The following is an 18,011-nucleotide window of genomic DNA, read 5'->3' on the forward strand; positions in this document are numbered from 1 at the left end:
CCTGTTTTTGATAGTAATGTTATGTATGTAATAAATGTCTTACTGTGGGAGATAGCAAAATAGACTCCATTCTAGGAAGTGTGTGTTGTGTCAATTTATCTGAGATGTATATAAACTAAGGAGCAAGATGATGTATTTCAAAGGCTACTTTTTCACAGCTTTGCTTGTACAGTGGTACCTCTAGATGCGAACGGGATCCGTTCCTAAGCCCCATTCGCATCTAGAAGCAAACGTAACTAGCGACAGCATGTCTGAGTGCGCATAGCTCTTCGCCGCTTCTGCCCATGTGTGTGACGTCATTTTGAGTGTCTGCACATGCGCAAGCAGTGAAACCCGGAAGTAATGCGCTCCGTTACTTCCGGGTTGCCGCGGAGCGCAACTTGAACGCGCGCATCCTGAAGCACATTCAACCCGAGGTATGACTGTAAAGGCAACACAGGAAGCTTTTTAGGTTTTGACACATTTCAAAAACTCAATACATTGTTCACTTTAAAACATTCAAAGTGTTTTTTTACCAAGTTTGCTCTGCTACTGCAGTCTATGCTATTGCTATGCTGGAGCAGTGCTTTGCAGAAGCATGAATCAGATGTGGAGAGGCTGTTGCATTAAAAGGAGATGGGTTAATAACAAGCAACGGTTAAACAAAAGTGGGGTGGGAAAGAGAATTGTTAACTAGTTCAATCAAAATGCTTAAATGGTGTGTCAGAGCCAGGACTTCTTCTCAGTATAGATGTTCACCCTAAATCAGCTGCGGGGAACCTTTGGTAGTTCAGTAAAATCTGTGGCCTTCCAGAAGTTTGTGGACTCCCAAATACCATCAGCCGTAGCCAACAGGGCCAGTGATTAATGCAAATGTATACATAGGTCCTTATGATTAATTGACAATTATTCTAGGTATACTAGCTGCCTCAGAGTAACAGTAGTTACACACAAGATAAATAATGAACTCCGTATTCATTCCAAGGCCTGCTGAAAATTTCTCAAATATTTAATTTGTCCAAACCACAAGATTACAAACATTCGTATTTAAAGTTACAAAAAATGTCATGTTAAAACTTACAAAAGCTGTACTAGTCAATAAATTCTTGGCACACATGCACCATTGATATTGAAAGCTTGTTCTGAAATAGCTAAATCTCTAGTGGCAGGAATGATAGAAATTTTGTTGAAAAAAGGCAAGTCTAATCTCATCTCTGTTTCTACTAGGGTGAGTTAGTCTCATAGCCTCTTTGACCCAAACATGACAAAAACTGAGGATGAGCAGGTTATTAAGACGTTAAAAAAACCTGTCCATTAAGATCCCAGCAAGTAGTCAGTACTTCACATCTGCCATACTAGTGCTAATTGGAATGGAAAAGTAACTTATGGTGGGTGCTGTGAGTTTGAAAATGGATTCTCAATGCCACTAAAATCTATGGGGTTTTTTGTGTGGAAGAAATAGTTCTAAGGTTAAAGCAAGAAAAGGCTATTTGATTATCTTAAATTTATGGTACTCAAGCACTAAAATGTGTCAGTTCGGCACTGTTAGTGTATTTTTAATTTACCATTTGGTAAATATGGGCAAACACTGGAAGAAAAGGAATTTCTGTCAAATAGAACAGCTTTCTAGTATAAAAAACACAGGGCATTTCTTGCCTACCTTTTTTGTGGATGTGTTCCAGTCTTGAAATACTATCAAATAGTTTGGAAATTAATAAAACTTTGGGATTAGGCACAACATATTTCTCAGAATCCTATCAAATGGCCATAGGCTTTCATCTCTGAAACAGGTTAGCTAGAAGGCTGATGGAAAAGTTGCCCTTTTGAACTGAACATGTTAAATATATTGCAGGCTAACAGCAGTTTGAGTAAGTGGCTAGTAATCAGAACTTTGTAGTATTGTGGTTCTTTTATTGTGCTTTCTGTACCTAATGGGAATTGAGAGTAGATTTAGGGTCAACTTTGAGGAATACCACTAGTATAGGACTAAACAGGCTGCATAGGAATCCTGTACGTTAACAACTCTTATATGGCATACAAAAATTCAGCATACACAGTACACCTTCATGGTGAAATTGACAGCAGAAGGTACAGTTTCAGCTGCTGAATTTCCCTATATACTGCTGAAGATACAGAAGCCGTTCCAAAGAAAGAAGATGAACAAGTATTTTCCTGTCGGGATACCTCTTCCCAGGTTAAAGCAAGTAAAGGCCTCCTGATGATCTTAAATTTGTGGTACTCAAGTGCTGTAGACACAAAAATGCCCCCTTTGCAGCTCAACAAGGCTGCTTGCTGTCACTGCCACCACCATTTCCTCTTTAGGCTTCGTTTTGTGCAGGGGTCTATCTTGAAGATGAAAGAAAAATCTCAAACAAAGGGTGAATTTAATGTTTTCCCTCTATTCCAGCTGTACCAGATGTACATATCAAATCAAATGGCACAAATAATCCCATCCAGGGCTTGTATTGATGTGTTTTATTACATTTAGCACACAGGTTTGCTATGCTTGTTAGTCTAACAAGTCATTTCCTGTCTCAAAGGTTAATGAGAATAGGTGGTTTGCTTGTAAACAGAATTAGTAATTAGGCATAAGTATACAATATGCCCTTCAAAGTACAAATTCTACCTTGTTGTATGAAAAGCCTCCTTTAAGTTTCTGTGTGCATGTGAACTTACTAAGTACAGTCACACATTACAGTAACATGTTCAGCTAGACTTGTTTTTAAAAGGAGTATTTAAAGCATTTTTTATTGTGTAGGTATTATTAATTCTGTTTTACGTTTTATACCTTTTAGAAAATCATCTAATGTGTTATCAACTGAACTTCAGCAATACAAATCTCTTAATTACCCCAATTTTTCTGTATATATCATTTCCTCACGCCCCAACTTCAGGCAGTCTGGTAGAAATATATAGAGAACTCTTAACTTTGCTGATTTGTATTATTTTTCAGGCCATTTAGTTAAAAAAGATCTTATTTCTGACAGAGTAAAGAAAAAAGCAAGTATCAAGTTGGCCAGTATCCTTTAACTACGCTTCCACACAGTATTTATTTAATACATTTTATAACTGCTGTTCTACAGCATTCCATGGGGATAACTAAAGAACGTCTTTCTGAAATCCCTAACAAGTTTTATCACACCTGAACCTCAAAACAGAGGTTATGATGAAAGCACTACACACATTCCTTGATCCCCTTCAGGATATTCTTTCAATTCCACACCTGGCCTGCCTTCTGCTAGTTCCTCTTCAAAAGCCCTGTGCACAATATGCAAGTCAGGTACTTAAAGACCTGCCTGATAAAGTTCTTTCAGGAAGTACAGTGATGCAAAAAACCCTGCTTGCCTTCTCATTCTTCTAGCTAAGCTACCACACGCATATTGAAACTGCTGCACTAACAAGGCTGGGAACTTAATCCTACATCTAGGGATAATGTCCAAGAAAGCCAATTTATGTCACCATAAATATATGAAGTAGCTGCATTTACTTATATGTAATCTTCCCAATTCTGCATTTAAATGGCTTTTGTGGGGAGGGCCATGAAACATACAAAGCTGCACAAGATGCTGAACCTCAGCTCACAACCCTTAAAAGCCCTGTCCAGCTCCTCTGACTTCTAAGCTACAGTGTCCCCTGCCAACCTGTTCCCAAACTAAGAACCTTTTAAAAATAATCTGAAACCTCAAAACTCTGCACTTGGTCCTGGAATGGTCCATCTGCATGATAAAATGGCAAATGCTGGGAATACAAAACATTCTGCCTATATCCTTTACGATGAACAATAAAGTGTGTTGCACAAGCAGATGCATTTGTAAAATCAGGCATATCAATTGCTGCATTAGCAGAACCTCACATAATATGACATGCTGCCACTGCAGGAATATCACAATGGCACAAAGATTTAAGATTGGCTGTTTAGATTTTGACAATACAAAAGCATTGGCCAGCGCTGCAGGAGTTTATACTGTTATGTTACAGCTCTTACCACTGTAGTGAAGTAACAACATTTTAGAAATCTTCTGTAGATGACTCTTACGGCACACTGGAAGAACACCTCTGTATGAGCAGTGCATGGCAGGAATCACAAACCCTTACAGGCTTTGGCGAAGATGGCAAAGGCAGTTCGTTGTCAGAGCAGGCATTACAGAAAATTTCGCCACAGTTTCTACAGTGATGCTAAATCAAGATGGGTGGGGGTGGGGAAAAGAAACCCGAAGGAGATTTTGAAATCAACAGTTTATGAAGTAAATAGAGGGTAATCAGCTACAATTAAACATTTACATACATCTATATATTTATTTCTCCCTCTCCCCCACAGCCCCTAGAAGCTAAATTTCACATTTTATGTGAGGAGGGATCATGTCAGCCAGTGACTTGTTCATTATGAATGGAAAATAAGCAAGTTCAATGGTTACCTGAACATTCTATTATTGGATCAGAGTTTGTGCTATTTGTTGCAATATTTGTAACAACAAAAAAGATTTAGTTTGAACCAAATGATCTGTGGGGTTAACTATGAAAATAGTAATGTTTTGTTTTTTTTAACTGATCGTGATTGATGAGGTTTAGTGCACATGCATAAATAAAAATGTGAATATTAAGTATTGGTAAATAACAGAACTTGGATACAGAACTTGTTGTTAGTGGATGAAAGCCAATGAAGCTTTTCATGCATTCTCACCTTCCTTCTGGAAAGCGAAAACTCCTTTTCACATAATTTGCAGTGTGTAGCTTCTTTGTCTTTTAGCCAGACCTGTCCCTAGTGGGGAGAAAAAATGTTCTCTGAATAGAACAGGTACCATACATACAATTTATCTAATCATAAATGACAGTTGCCATTCAGGTATACAAAAGGACAACATTCCTCAGGATAGTACAAGAGACAACTCATGTTAGTTCCAACTCCTTACCCAGCCTACCATCAAGAAATCTCTCACATCAATGCATCTGTGGCCAACGCCCTGCACATTAGAGAGGATCCTAAGGAGCACAGTAGGACACACAGTTTAAGGCACTGAGCAGGATACCACAGAACATGAAATGTAGAAGCACACTGTATGGAAAGATGGGTATGGGTGGATAAGCTGTCTTTCAGGCAACTTGTCTGCCCTTGTAGATCCTGCTGTCGTGGAACCCCAAAGGACAGAGTTTGAAACCTACCACTCCTAACAGTGCAATCCTACACATGACTACTCAGAAATAAGTCCTACTATTTTCAGGTTAATGGGTACAGCAGCATAGCCAAGCAGAAAATTAAGCACAAGTGATTATCAAGATCACATACTAAGCTAGCGTTAGAACAGAATAAAACTAGAATTTGGGAGCCTCCCTACAATATTCTTGAAAGATGAGATTGTGATTCTTCCCATCTCTTAAAATTGAAAATCACTAAAAGTCATCTTACAGAGCACACCTTGACCATAAAAGGGGGGTGTCCCCAAGCCTGGAGATGTCAGCATAATACAGGAATTTTGTTGTAAACGGTAGGTGTAATTTATGGTGGATAAATTCTGGCAGGTGACCTCGAGGCACTGTAGCTGTTGAACCAGTGAATGATCCACCAGTAGTTCTGCTAGGACACAGGGCCTTTATCAAGAGGTTGCTTCAGTCTTGATACTCTTTGTTAGTAGTGGTGAAAATACTGACTGCTAGAGGCTGAAAGTGGGTCTGACTATTGGCTTGTGGCTTTCCAAAATATGTGAGACTCTAAGGCTGTGGGTTACTGAGAAGAAAAGAGGAAGTCTGTAACTTTATAATTCTTACGGTCTCAAATTAAGCCCATCTTTCAGATTCAATAGCTGATACTGATATGAGAAAATAAAATAGTGGACTCCACTTAGACCACTGGTCTTCAACTGATCAGGGTCACAGCCTGATCCAAGCTGGGTCACAACAGGCGCACTACCACCAGATTAAGAAATGGGTCCCCAAATGCATGTTTGAGTTAGAAGAGGGTCCTGGGTCTGAAAAAGTTGAAAATACCTGACAGACTATTAAACACTGACATGTATTTTGTTCATACATGATGTATGTGGAATGATGTAGAGTTACATTCTAATTTACTGATTAAAACCACAAAAATTTACAGCTAGGAAATGAAGCACACCGACAGAATAGACGGGCCCAGTGAAACAATAAACACTAATGGTTAATGATTAAAATTTACACTATAATTTGAAAGGTTAACTACCCGTTAGCTTATAGATTGGAGTGAAGTATATAATACAGAATGTCTGAAATGAATAGAAGAATTAGTCTGGATGCCCCTCCCCCCCTTCCAAATTACTAACCTGCAATGTTTTATTTGCTTCTTTTATATCTTCTATTTTAAGCTTTGATCTAAAGAGAAGATATGTGAATAATAGTGTGAATAATTAAATGCACCTGTTTTTCAGGGGGGATAAACATGACTGGATTGAAGGAAGTGTGTAGAAGTCCACACTTCCTTCAACCCAACATGTATCTGTAGACATATACTCTTTCAACACAAACACCCTGCCTTTCTCCCCAACTTCCTTCACTTCTGCCTCCATGCACCTCCCTGTAAGGAAGATGTGCTCAAGAGGATAGGAAAAACTTACAGATGGCCTTCATTTACAAGACAACTTATGTTTCATTGGTTCCCAATTTTCACACCTGGACCTCAAAAAACATTTCTGGAATTGAAATTCATCGTTACTAGAAAAGTAAGTCATGTTCATTTCACATACCCCTATCCAGACACAGGACTCATGTGGGATCTATACCCGTGCTGGGTAATGAAAGACACAATCCCATATAAGCCCTGCATCTGTTTATGATTTGTAGATGAGAAAGAGAGGATACTTCCAATGAGAAGCAGAGCCTTTACAGCAATTGGCTTTGGTTTTATCTCCCTGAAAGAGTCTAGAGCTGCTGTTCTTCAGTGGCTTTTCCGAGATGCAAAGAAATCCTCTCTGTAAGAAACCTTGGCACTTACTTGCTAATGAAGGTCAAAGCCTTTGCTGGATGGTAAGAACTTCTGTTAACTGGCAAGAAAGGTTTTGTTTGGTGGCTTAGCCATTGGTAAAGTCGTAATCTGGCAGCAATGTGAAACAAAAGCTTGTTTACAAAACACTGATGAAACAGAATATCCTTACAAGTGGAGAAAACCTACACTGGGATTGAGCAACTTGTGATCCTCCAGATGTTTTTGGACTTCCAACTCCCATCACGCCCCAGCCAATATGGCCAATGGTCAGGAATGGTGGAAGTTGTGGTACATCTGGAGGGCCACAGGTTTCCCAACCCTGACTTGCTCCAGCACTAATCTATATGAAAAGCCCAGGAAGTACATCAGCCAAATGGTTATACAGTGGTACCTTGTTTTGAGTCTGGGTTCCGTTCTGGAGCCCCAGATGCTCAACGAAAGGGACACTCAACAAAGCACTGCTCTGTGCATGTGTGCGGAGCGGTTTGTGTTTCTGCGCATGCGGCAAACCCAGAAGTAACCCGTTCCGGTACTTTCGGGTTTGCCGTGGACATTCGCCAAAGTGGAAAGTCGACAGGGCAGACGTTCGGGGAGGTATTACTGTATTTGTTAGGCAGGATAGCTCAGTTGGTTAGAGCATGGTGCTGATAATGCCAAGGTTGCATTGCAGGGGGTTGGACTTGATGATCCTCAGGGTCCCCTTCCAGCTCTACAATTCTAAGTGTTAGCCTTCTCTTCTCAGGCAACTGACCAAGGCAAAGGAGCCACTGGATTCTGCTAGCTGAGACTTAAAATGCTTTGTAGGGTTGAAGCTGCTACGAGACTTAAAGTACTTAAATAATTTTAAAGCCTTAAGTAGCTGGGCTGGAGGAAGTGTAAGGTGAAACATATGCACAAGAACCAGTCTTTGTTTTCATCAGTTGTGTGGAAGAAAAGAAAAAGACAAGTTACTCGCTAAGTTTGCCAGCCAGTTCTTGGAGAGCTTCTTCTTGATCATGGCATAGATTTTTCAACTGCTTGTTCTTTTCTTGTAATTTTAGGAACTCCTGAAAGACAAAGAAAACATTAACACTGTCAATAGCTTCTCAGAAGAATTGTAAAACATTTCTGTTTGGGCTGGCTTTAAAAACGGGAATTAATTACATCAGGGATGGGCAACCTGTGGCATTTTAGTTGTTGGGCTCCCAGCTCCCATCAGCTCCAACCACCATAGCCAAAAGACAGGGATTACAGTTATTTTATTTTAAGGGTGCTGACATACAGTTAAGGAAGCTGAGCTAGATAGGAATCATGCTCCCATTGTCATACAAGCTTGTCCAAGATTAGGGGGAAACGGCCCTGTCAGTTTGTAGCAGAAACAGGCTGAATACACTGTGCTGATTGCTGGTGTTTGTAACATTACAAACTCACTCATCCTACTGCCGGAGCAGTATTGCAACACTTTTTAAACTTGGTTTTATGTAGTGGTAGGAATGCAAAAACGAATGTTTAAATTAAAAGGCTTTCATGCTGTGCTTGATGAGGGAGTAGGGGAGCGGCAAGAGAGTTGTCCTGAAGACTGGGAAGAGCAGGGAAGAAAACAGACACTTGGAATCGGCATTTGATTTGTTGATAGGTACATTTGTTGAAAGCATTTGCGAAGGCAGGGGAAGTTAGGCTCGCTCTGTGTGAGAAAAGCACCATGGTGAATCCTGTTTAAAAGTACATCTGTATATACCAAGCATTCTAATGGGTATGTCTAGCAAATGGATTTAACGAATTTTGGTTTCCCCATTCTTGGGATGCAATAAGATTTGAATTCAACGAAATACATTTCATATGCAAGTCTCAATTGATACAATTTTAAAACCTCTTTAGTCCACTGTATATCACAGTGGCTTTGGATATAGCAATAGCTGAGCAAACAGGAAGTATAATTTACACTTCCTGTTCACCATGCTTCCTTGTAATCTGAGTGTATGGGATGCCTTATTTATCTCCTGTAATGATAATGATCTCTTAAGACCAACCAACAGTACTTCTACCTCGGAAGAAAGAACCTCCAGATCTCTGAGCACTTGCATACAGCTTCATGGGATAACAATGAAAGTACAGCTTACATAATCAGTAAAATTTTATGAAATTTTGCTGCAGAATTTACTTTTTTAAGAGTAATGATTTGTTGGGTCTCTGTCTTCAAGGAAGATGATGTTTCTTTTTCCCTTTTAAGGTCTTCTTCCATAGTTTGTCGCCATTCTCTTTCTATTTTCAAATCTGTTTCCAGCTGGCCACTAGAAATACAGAATATAAAAAAGTAATTCAAACAATTATACGTTTTAATTGACCTACTGCAATTGGACAACTATGAAATAATTAGTACAATGTATATAATTCAACACTGTAAACATTTTACACGTCTTAATTATAATAAAGATTTACTTATTTCCTTTTAAAATGTTTTATATTATTCTGTGTAGAAGACTTCTGCAAAAATAAGTGATAGGAAAAATTAAGCAAATTAACTATTATTTGACAAGAAGGTTATGAAGAAGGCAATCTTAAAATCTGATTCAAACTTCACCAAGATTCATTGATCCCTCCCAATCTCCCTTTGAAAGCATTTTAGCGGATCAGCTGATAAGTGGCTTAGCGGCTTAGGAAAAGGGGGGAAAAGGGGGGGGAACCTGCAGGAACTCGCAAGACATTTCGTCTTGCGAAGCAAGCCCATAGGGAAATTCGTTTTGCGAAGCGCCTCCAAAACGGAAAACCCTTTCGTCTAGCGGGTTTTCCGTCTTGCGAGGCGTTCGTCTTGCGGGGCACCACTGTAATTTGGATGCATTTCATGCATTGTCGTTTTTTAATAGCCATGATAAGCCCAATCCAGGTCAGGACTACTGTGTTGCTATTGTATTACAGATATGTAAAGTGCAATTGCCTATGTCATGTACTGAACAGTTTGGCCCTAACAATGCCCAATTGTTAGGCAAGTTAGCAGATGAGCACTGCTCCCCAAATGAGAGAACACTCAGTCCTGGATGAGGCCCAGACACTCCCTCACCTTCTAGGACTTTTTATTTCTGGTTTGGAGCAAGCTATGTGAACAAAACGATGTTTTCAATAGCAGAAAAATATTAATAGGACAGCCCTTGTGAGTATGCATATCAGGGCAACATTTCCCCAAAGTTAAACTAGTTTCCTGAGCTCAAAGCAGCAAGATATTAAAAGCAAACCCAAAACGGTGTTCTCCTGTGCCGTATGGCAAACTTAGGGGAATTTCAAAAGGAGACTGCAATGGGGCAACAGGTTCAGCTGTTCAAATAAAGTCCACTTGGCTTTATCAAACACCTTGCATGAGCCTAAACAGGTATTTGAATCCCAGCACAGAAGTTTTGCATTCTATGAAACTACTAGATCAGGCAGATGAATTTACGATCAGCTTACTTAGTCTGTTCTTCCAACATGCACCATGTAGCTATTCTGTGGTGACACATGCAGCTCTAAAACTTATGATCTGTAATTCATCTGGATTTAGCTTTTCACTTTAATGACATTCAAAAGGGGAGGGGACACACATGTTAGAATATATGCTATCTTCTCCCCCACAAATACTTTACTTACACTTGCTTTTCCTTTTGAGTAATATCTTTCTGCAGACTTTCAGATTTACTCATATAGTCTTGCTTAAATTTCTTGTCTTCACTCTCTGCCTCCATTGTAGCCTTCTCTGCTTGTTGTAATCTGGTGTAATTCAAATCAACTTTGGGTAAAACTGAAGCTAGAATTTGGGTGTAAAGGGTGAAGAAGACAAATAAAAGAAAAAAAATGGGGAAATAGAAACATTTCTAAATGAAAACAAAGCTTGGGGTAAACTCACAAACTCAAATGAGAGACCCAGACAATGCCAAGAAATCAAAATTCTTTTTCTCACTACAACAACATTTAAAAAAATCATACATTTATCCAATTTTTTTTATTTAGTATTCATGATTAACAGATGCCATCAATGCAGAGCCATACAGATTTTTTATTCATAAATACAGAGCTGTGACTGTGCTTTTGTGTGTTTTTGCATAAATTCTTTAAAAAAAATAAATTAAAAAATCCCAAACCCTGTAAACTAACTGTTCCTTAACTACACAAATCTATCAACACTACAAAATGGGAAAACCAGTGCACTAAATGGTCTGATATAATTCAGAACACAAAGAAGAGTATTGTAATCAAGGTGGCACAAGCAGTGCCATGTTAAATCAACACAACACACACCAAATAATGTAACTGTGTGTCTACTATGGTGTGCATGGTGTAAATGAGAGCATGTAAATAATCTAAGTACTTGCTCCCAATACGGCAGGTTTTGGGGTGGTGTCTGGATTGGTGATGAGTGTAATGTAATTTGTTTCTTGAGCTCCCACACCTGTTAAGGTGTGCTTTTGTTCATTTCCACAGAAGAGGATGCTATATCAGAAAGGCCAAATGTGGCTATAATTCACCAAGTACTATTTGTTGTGCACTCTCCATTTATTACAGTAGAGTTTGTGCAAATCTAAGTATACTATGGTAAGATATTCAAAATGGACAAAATATCAGGCCTTAAAAAAATAGTTCTGTGTAACTCAAAAGATTGTCACCTTATTTTGCTAGTATCTGAACCATTCTGCATCTAATCTTCAAACTTCACCAAACATAGAATGAAAAGCATGCTAGCTGAAATTAGATTTCTATTTAACATTTCAAAAGTTGTAGCATTGCAATTTCTTTTTTAAAAAAAGTTAATTCCAATTGGCAACTAACAAAATACATTGGTGAGTTCAGTGTCAGAGATCTATGTTAAAATACTGACCAATTTGAATGCCAAAATTATTTTGCTACATTTAGAGCCTGGTCCATAACCTATTTAAGCCAAAATACATGGGCAAATAGGCTTAAAAGCAAGGTTAAAAAAAATCCTACAAATTTTACTCCATTAAACTATTCCAAGACACATGGAGGATCTTTCAAAATGATATATCTTTAACAAGCTTGTACTGATGCTGCCCTTCATTGCTGGCACATTTCACTAAGGACATTGCAATAGTCCTGGTTTGCGTTAACAATTCTTTGTCACTTCAGATGTGCAATGGATAAAAAATTAAAGACAAAGGTAACAAAATATTCAGAAACACAGAAGTTGGGATAAAGGAGAAAAGAAAAAGAAAAAGAGGAAGAAGGATGTCAATAAAAGAATATTCATGCCACTAACGTTTTAATACATAATTATGTTTTGTTTGTTTGTTAAGTAGCCTGAAAAGAAAAACAATGGCAAGACATGTCAACAGCCACATGATGAGGCTATGAATGTTAACAACATCTGAGATTCAACATTGCTCAAGCAGGTGCCTGTTTGTGCAGCGGGCAGCTTCTTCCTGTCCTGCCCCCTGCAGTCCTCCGTGTGGCCCAAAAATATACTCTGGAGGATCACACAATGCAGATCTGGGGCGGGAAAGGGGGAGCTGGAGGGGGGAGAAAAGTAACTGGAAGTCCCATTGTACAAGCAGTGGATGTCACCCATTAAAAAAAATAAGAGAAGTAAAGCATGTAAACATACTTCTGTATTCATAATAAATGACATACATGTTACATGTCATTTTTTTAGTATACATATATGTATAGCCTCAGAGTTACTTTAGAAGCATCCATTGTCTCATGCGCCATCTACATGACTTTTTACTTCTTTTTTATTTTAAAAAATGACAATATCACAAACTGCTTTTGAAACTCTCTTTTTGTTTCAAAAGGTGATTTTTCCTGAGCTGGGGAAGAAGAAGATGCTGCTGAAGACATACAATACTTCCACCGCCCCCACAAAAAATTCCCATCTAGTTTCAGGATTCTCTGGGACTCGACCCTACACACTTACACTCAGAATGGAAGAATGTTTTCAATTTAAATGGAAGAGTATTTCCAAATGATTTTTCTCCAACTGAATATATGGGCCAACAAATAATTCTAAAAGTCTGCACACATCAAGTGCCTAACTAGATGAGACAAAAGAATATCTGAACCGAAATCCTGTTTTGTTTTGTGTGTGTGGTTTTAAAGCAACCATGGAGGTGAAATGGCTGTGGCACTGGAGGAAGCAAATTATTCCACTACATGATTTGTGCAACTGAAATCCCCTCAAGTATATTTTTCTTGCTACCTGCTGCCTTGCAGGACATCTTTAGGAGAGGAAATTGCTAAGGAGTAAATCCTACACAAATTTGGAGTAGTCCCTAAGACAGCGGGTTGGAGCCTTGCATGCCTCCTTCCGGCAATTCCTGTAGCATATATGGTGCCAAACGTATTGCTCTGCTGTCCTTTGGACCACATTAGCGAGGCTGTCTGGCCATCCCAGGACCACCATACACACTGCCCTGACTTGCATCCCACAAAAGTCATTTTGGTGCTGCAAGAACACAGCGAGAACATGGGAGGCAGCAGTTACAAGTTACTGGTCTCTGCAGTCACAGCAGGCACTGTGATTCTCCAGCAGTTTGACTTCACCCCTGGAGGTGCACTCTATTGTCTCATGAGACAGACGGATGCCAACATATTTTTATTGGGGTGCAAAAACTTTTGAGAAGGTTAGATCAAGAAAACAGTGTGAAGGAAAGCTTTTTTTAAGATCTTCAAGGGCACAGCACCAAGCACATTATCAGCACCACTACAGTGCTCAAATTGCAGGGAGTCAGAGGGGGCTTGCCCTTTTCCTTGCCTTTTTGTGATGGTTTCCATACTACTGTTTTTGGAAGGCTGCAGACAGCACCATTTTGCAAATCTGGAGTGAGGACATGGGATGGGGTTTGTGAATTGGCTTGGGGTCCCCTCTGCCTTTCTTATCCCTAAGCTGAGCATGGTCCCTAAAGATACTTTTAAAAGACAATTCAATCACAGATCTCCTATTGTCTCAACTAGTTTAACATTTAGCTTCAAATGTATGAGTAAGAAATCAGAAAAGTTACTTTCGTCAACTGGGACTTTGCTGGATAGATATAATATGCAAAGTGGGGGTGGAAATTCTGAAACATCTAGCAAGGAGTCAAATAGGATATCTCAGGCACAAAAAAATAAGGGAATTGAAATATGCATTCAAAGCACCTAAAAACAGCGTAAAAAAACACATTTTGATCCTTCAAAACAAAGTCACATCTCAGTGCCTACTATATGAGAATGTGGCAACTGAAGCAGAAGAAATGAGTCTGAGGGGGAGTGGAGAAGCAGAATAAAAGAAGATGCTGTACCTTTGCTCCAACTGCTTCATAGTTGCTGTAATCTGATTGGTTTTATCTTCAAGTCTGCCAATGATTTCGTTCTTTTCTTTCAGCGCATCATCTGAAACCTATGGTATAAGAGTAATTATTTATTATATTGCAACACTATATAACTTGAGTATTAACAAGTGAGCAATAATAAAATCTGTGTAGTTTTTTTTCTTCCTTTCCTCTCCATTAGAAATTGCTCCCTCTTGCCCAGCCTTGGACAGTAAACTCTCTAAAGTAACCTTCACCACACTGCTAGTGCTGTATTGATGTGCAGCAGCAGTAGTAGGAACTTACTTTCAGGTAAGCAGCCCAATCTTCAGGAGGAGGAAATTGACAAAAGGTTTATCTTTCTAAAGTCCCCTTTTTCTTATACCCCACAAGGGCTACTAAAAGTGGAACTTTAAAAGCAATTTGGTGGTGGGTGGCTTGTGGCTAAAACCACTATTGCCTTCCTTTCTAGTTTATGAGGTAGAAACAATCAGAGAGGATGGAAGTCTTTCCCCTCAGTAAGGTTATTAAGTTGGCTCTGTCTCCTGGTCTGAAGCAAATGAGGATGACATGCAACAGTGCAGGAGTGGGTTGCCACCGACACAATGGGATTGCCCCTTCCTCCCCATTGCAACCTCTGTTCTCCTGAGGAGGGAATCCCAAACCTCAGGAGCAGTTTGTGGGATCATGCAAGGGACAGGAGAGTACATTATGTTGTATGAGTGAGAGTCTGCAGTTGCTGGCAGGCTGAAAACAGAGGATATCAGCCAAAGCCTCCTCATCCTGATGGTCACCTTGCTCCTACGCTGAGAAAGCAGCTGTAAGGATAACTGTCATCCATTGATATTCAAAGCTAGTTCTCAAAAGGACAGGTGGGCCTCCCTAGAGGGGGAAAGAGTATTGCTTAAAAATTGTATTTCGTTTAGCTTCCAGTTGCAAACAGTAAAATGTTCTTACTTGTAGCTTTTTGTACATTTCTACATTTATTCCTTTGACTTCTTCCAACTGTTGCCGCAGGCTTATAAGAGTGTCTTGTTTTTCATGTATATCCTTCTCCAACAACTTCATTGCAAGTTCTATCTCATGCTTCATACCAACTTGAACCATCAGCTCATTCTCTATATCCTACAAAATACAAAGAAGTGAACAGATATCAAATGCATTAAGGTAAGGTAGGAAAATATGGTGATAGAAGACAAGACAGCTTACATGCCTCTGGATATACAAGTTCCCACTGCTTCCATAGCATATCTGATATACACTCACTTGTCTCAACTGTGATTCTTCTCGAAGCTGCCTATGTGCTTCATTGTACATGTCATCCAGGCTTTGTCTGGAGTGCTTGTATGTCTGAAGTTCTGCTTCAGCATCCACTTTGTTCACCTACAAGTAAGGAATTCATGCTTAGATCACTTTCCCCCAGAGCATATCTTCATGCGGGGGAAACAGACAAGGGTATTGTAGAATGACACTCTCTGACTCAGTAAAACACAGTAAGCTGTACATGTCCCATCTCATGTTGACAGAATCACTGCTCCCTGAAATGCCACATATTACATGGAGCCAAACCCAAATTTTACAAGCTTGTGCTTCACTGGCAGCTGCAGTCAATTTTGGCTCTCTAAAGATGAAGAGTATGTCTATATGACACACAAGCTTCTGAACATCTGTTAATCTCATTCTCCTTTTTACATTTTGAGGTACACACTTAAAAATAAAATGTAGCCACACACCTAAAAACAGCAATGTGTTAGCCCTCATTGAGATATTTTGCAGCATTTTTTCCCTAAATATGTTTGTATTTCTGTAAGCCTTGGAGTTCCCTCAAGCCTACTGATACCTCCCCTCTTGTGTGGTGGTATTGCTGTTTCAACTATATAAGCAAAGGAACTCACAGTTGGAACACCAGTAACTGAAGGAACAAATAGGATCTGAAACAAAATATCAGAGTGGAATGTTCCTGTTCAGGTTTCCAACCACTCCATTCTATCTCCTCCCACTTTTCTATTTCGCCCTGAAAGTCAACATTCTGTACTCACTAAGCATGCTCAGTTCTTATTGGAGTCCACCCCCCACCCCAACTTAAGGTTCCTCCCTCCAAAGCTTTTTCAAATCATTGGTTTCCCCTTAGCCTAGTGAGGCCATTTTGGCCACATAAGGACAGGCACTCAGACGATGAGTTTGTTATTTGTATTAATGATAGGGTCCTCTAGTATGTCAAATAGCCCAAGATAGTGCAACATGCCAGAATTTACTGCTGATTCTGCAATGGCTGTGTTGCTACCTACTCTTTGATAGGACACTCACCTATCATATTTTACTTGAGCCAGTTTAGAAAGAGCACATGCACACAAAAAAGCAAAGGCAACCTCTTTACTAATATTGCTTTGTACCGCATATTATATTTCCTTTGTAAATAGAACTCTCATACCTCTAGATGATGCTGTGTTTTCATTAAGATGAGTGTATTTTCACTTCGCAAGTGATGATTTTCTTCTTGAAGTTTAATTATATTATTTTTGGCTATTGCTAACTAAGAAAGAAGTGGAACAAAAAAAGCAGAAAGATTCAGGTGAACAATAATAGGAAAACAAAAATATTTCAACACACACAGGCAGAACAGAAAGATAGTATTGGTCGTATGCATTGCTAAAAGTCCATACCTCTTCAATTAGTTTAGTGTTTGACTTCTCTAGCGAATCAACGCGTGTATGGAGACTGCTGACTGTGCTACTGAAAATAGTAAAGAGAACCTCATTCAAAATTACACATCAAATCCTACAAGTACAAATAGTACTATGCAATTTACTTAACATTCTAGTGCCTATTTGGGTGTCCACTGATCAATGGAGTTGGAAAACACATCTTCCACCATACAACTTTCAAGAAGATAAATGCACTAGCTTTATTTTATTGCCATCATCATATTTGTGTTCCTTGAAATGACATTTGCTATCACTCTAAATGTCCATTATGTAACTGCTAACTTTCATTCTTTCTTTCATCTCTCATGAGCCAGGAAATTTATATTTTTTGCTGCTGTTCTTTAAAGAACTCAGCACCACCTCATCTCAGTGGCTCTAGCAGCCTTTTCTTATAACTTAATAACAAGCCCATGCCACTCTAAGAACAAATATTTAAAGTCTTAAGAGTAAAATTCTGCCCACATGTTAACATTGCTCTTTTGCACCGCAGTCCTAATTTTAGTTACTCATAATTAAATCCCATGGAGTTCAATGGGACAAGGGCAGTGCTATATGCTATGATTTTTGCAGAAAACATTAGTGTTATACTGGTGATTTCAAGCCAAAGACAAAAAGTATGAATGGAAAATGTGCATGAACATACAACTTTACACATCCATGTACACATACATTAAAGAGAAACGTACACAGGTGTTTGAAAAAGTATGCTTGCATATAGTTTGCCTTTGCATGTTACATCCTTCCTGTGCAAAATACCAGTTTAACACAAATGATTCCACAATAGTTGGAAAATACAGCAATATCCTTACTCCCAAGAAAATATGTTTAGGACTGCAATCTTAGTCCCCTTCATAAAGAACAGCAAGACTGAAAGTATCAAATATCAGGATTTGTACCAAGCTAATTTGAATAATAAACTCCTCTTACTTTGCCCACATTTAAAATAATAGCCTATTTAACAGACAAAACACTTGAAACATTAGTCTTCCAACAGCTTCATTCACTCTAGACTCCCTTTCAGTAGCTATATGATGCAACCATTAAACTAAGCCAAATGCAACTAAAAGGATTTCAGTGCCATCTACTGTACTAGAAAAGGCATGTTTTTATCGGAATTACTTTTTAAAA

The 18,011-nt window shown here is 39.0% G+C and overlaps 1 protein-coding gene across 4 annotated transcripts in view; it reads right to left on the reverse strand.

The window, feature by feature from the left end:
- Nucleotides 1-961: 961 nt before the first annotated feature.
- Nucleotides 962-18,011, reverse strand: part of LOC309342485 (RUN and FYVE domain-containing protein 2) — a 47,553-nt gene continuing 30,503 nt past the window's right edge. Inside the window, exons 8-18 of one of the 4 annotated variants that reach the window (XM_081862972.1) lie at nucleotides 16,842-16,911; nucleotides 16,610-16,711; nucleotides 15,445-15,561; nucleotides 15,136-15,303; nucleotides 14,170-14,267; nucleotides 10,526-10,645; nucleotides 9,069-9,198; nucleotides 7,880-7,974; nucleotides 6,270-6,318; nucleotides 4,661-4,738; nucleotides 962-4,155 (exon numbers count right to left, since the gene is read on the reverse strand). In XM_081862972.1, the coding sequence (XP_081719098.1) occupies nucleotides 4,012-4,155; nucleotides 4,661-4,738; nucleotides 6,270-6,318; nucleotides 7,880-7,974; nucleotides 9,069-9,198; nucleotides 10,526-10,645; nucleotides 14,170-14,267; nucleotides 15,136-15,303; nucleotides 15,445-15,561; nucleotides 16,610-16,711; nucleotides 16,842-16,911 (1,171 nt within the window). In that variant the 3' untranslated portion in view covers nucleotides 962-4,011. Of the gene's footprint in view, nucleotides 4,156-4,660; nucleotides 4,960-6,269; nucleotides 6,319-7,879; nucleotides 7,975-9,068; nucleotides 9,199-10,525; nucleotides 10,646-10,994; nucleotides 12,014-14,169; nucleotides 14,268-15,135; nucleotides 15,304-15,444; nucleotides 15,562-16,609; nucleotides 16,712-16,841; nucleotides 16,912-18,011 lie in introns of those variants that run through there. The other 3 variants (XM_081862973.1, XM_081862974.1, XM_081862975.1) reach the window with 3 other exon arrangements.

The sequence above is a fragment of the Podarcis erhardii genome (genome assembly GCF_964252035.2).
Source record: "Podarcis erhardii genome assembly, chromosome: 5".
NCBI lineage: Eukaryota > Metazoa > Chordata > Lepidosauria > Squamata > Lacertidae > Podarcis > Podarcis erhardii.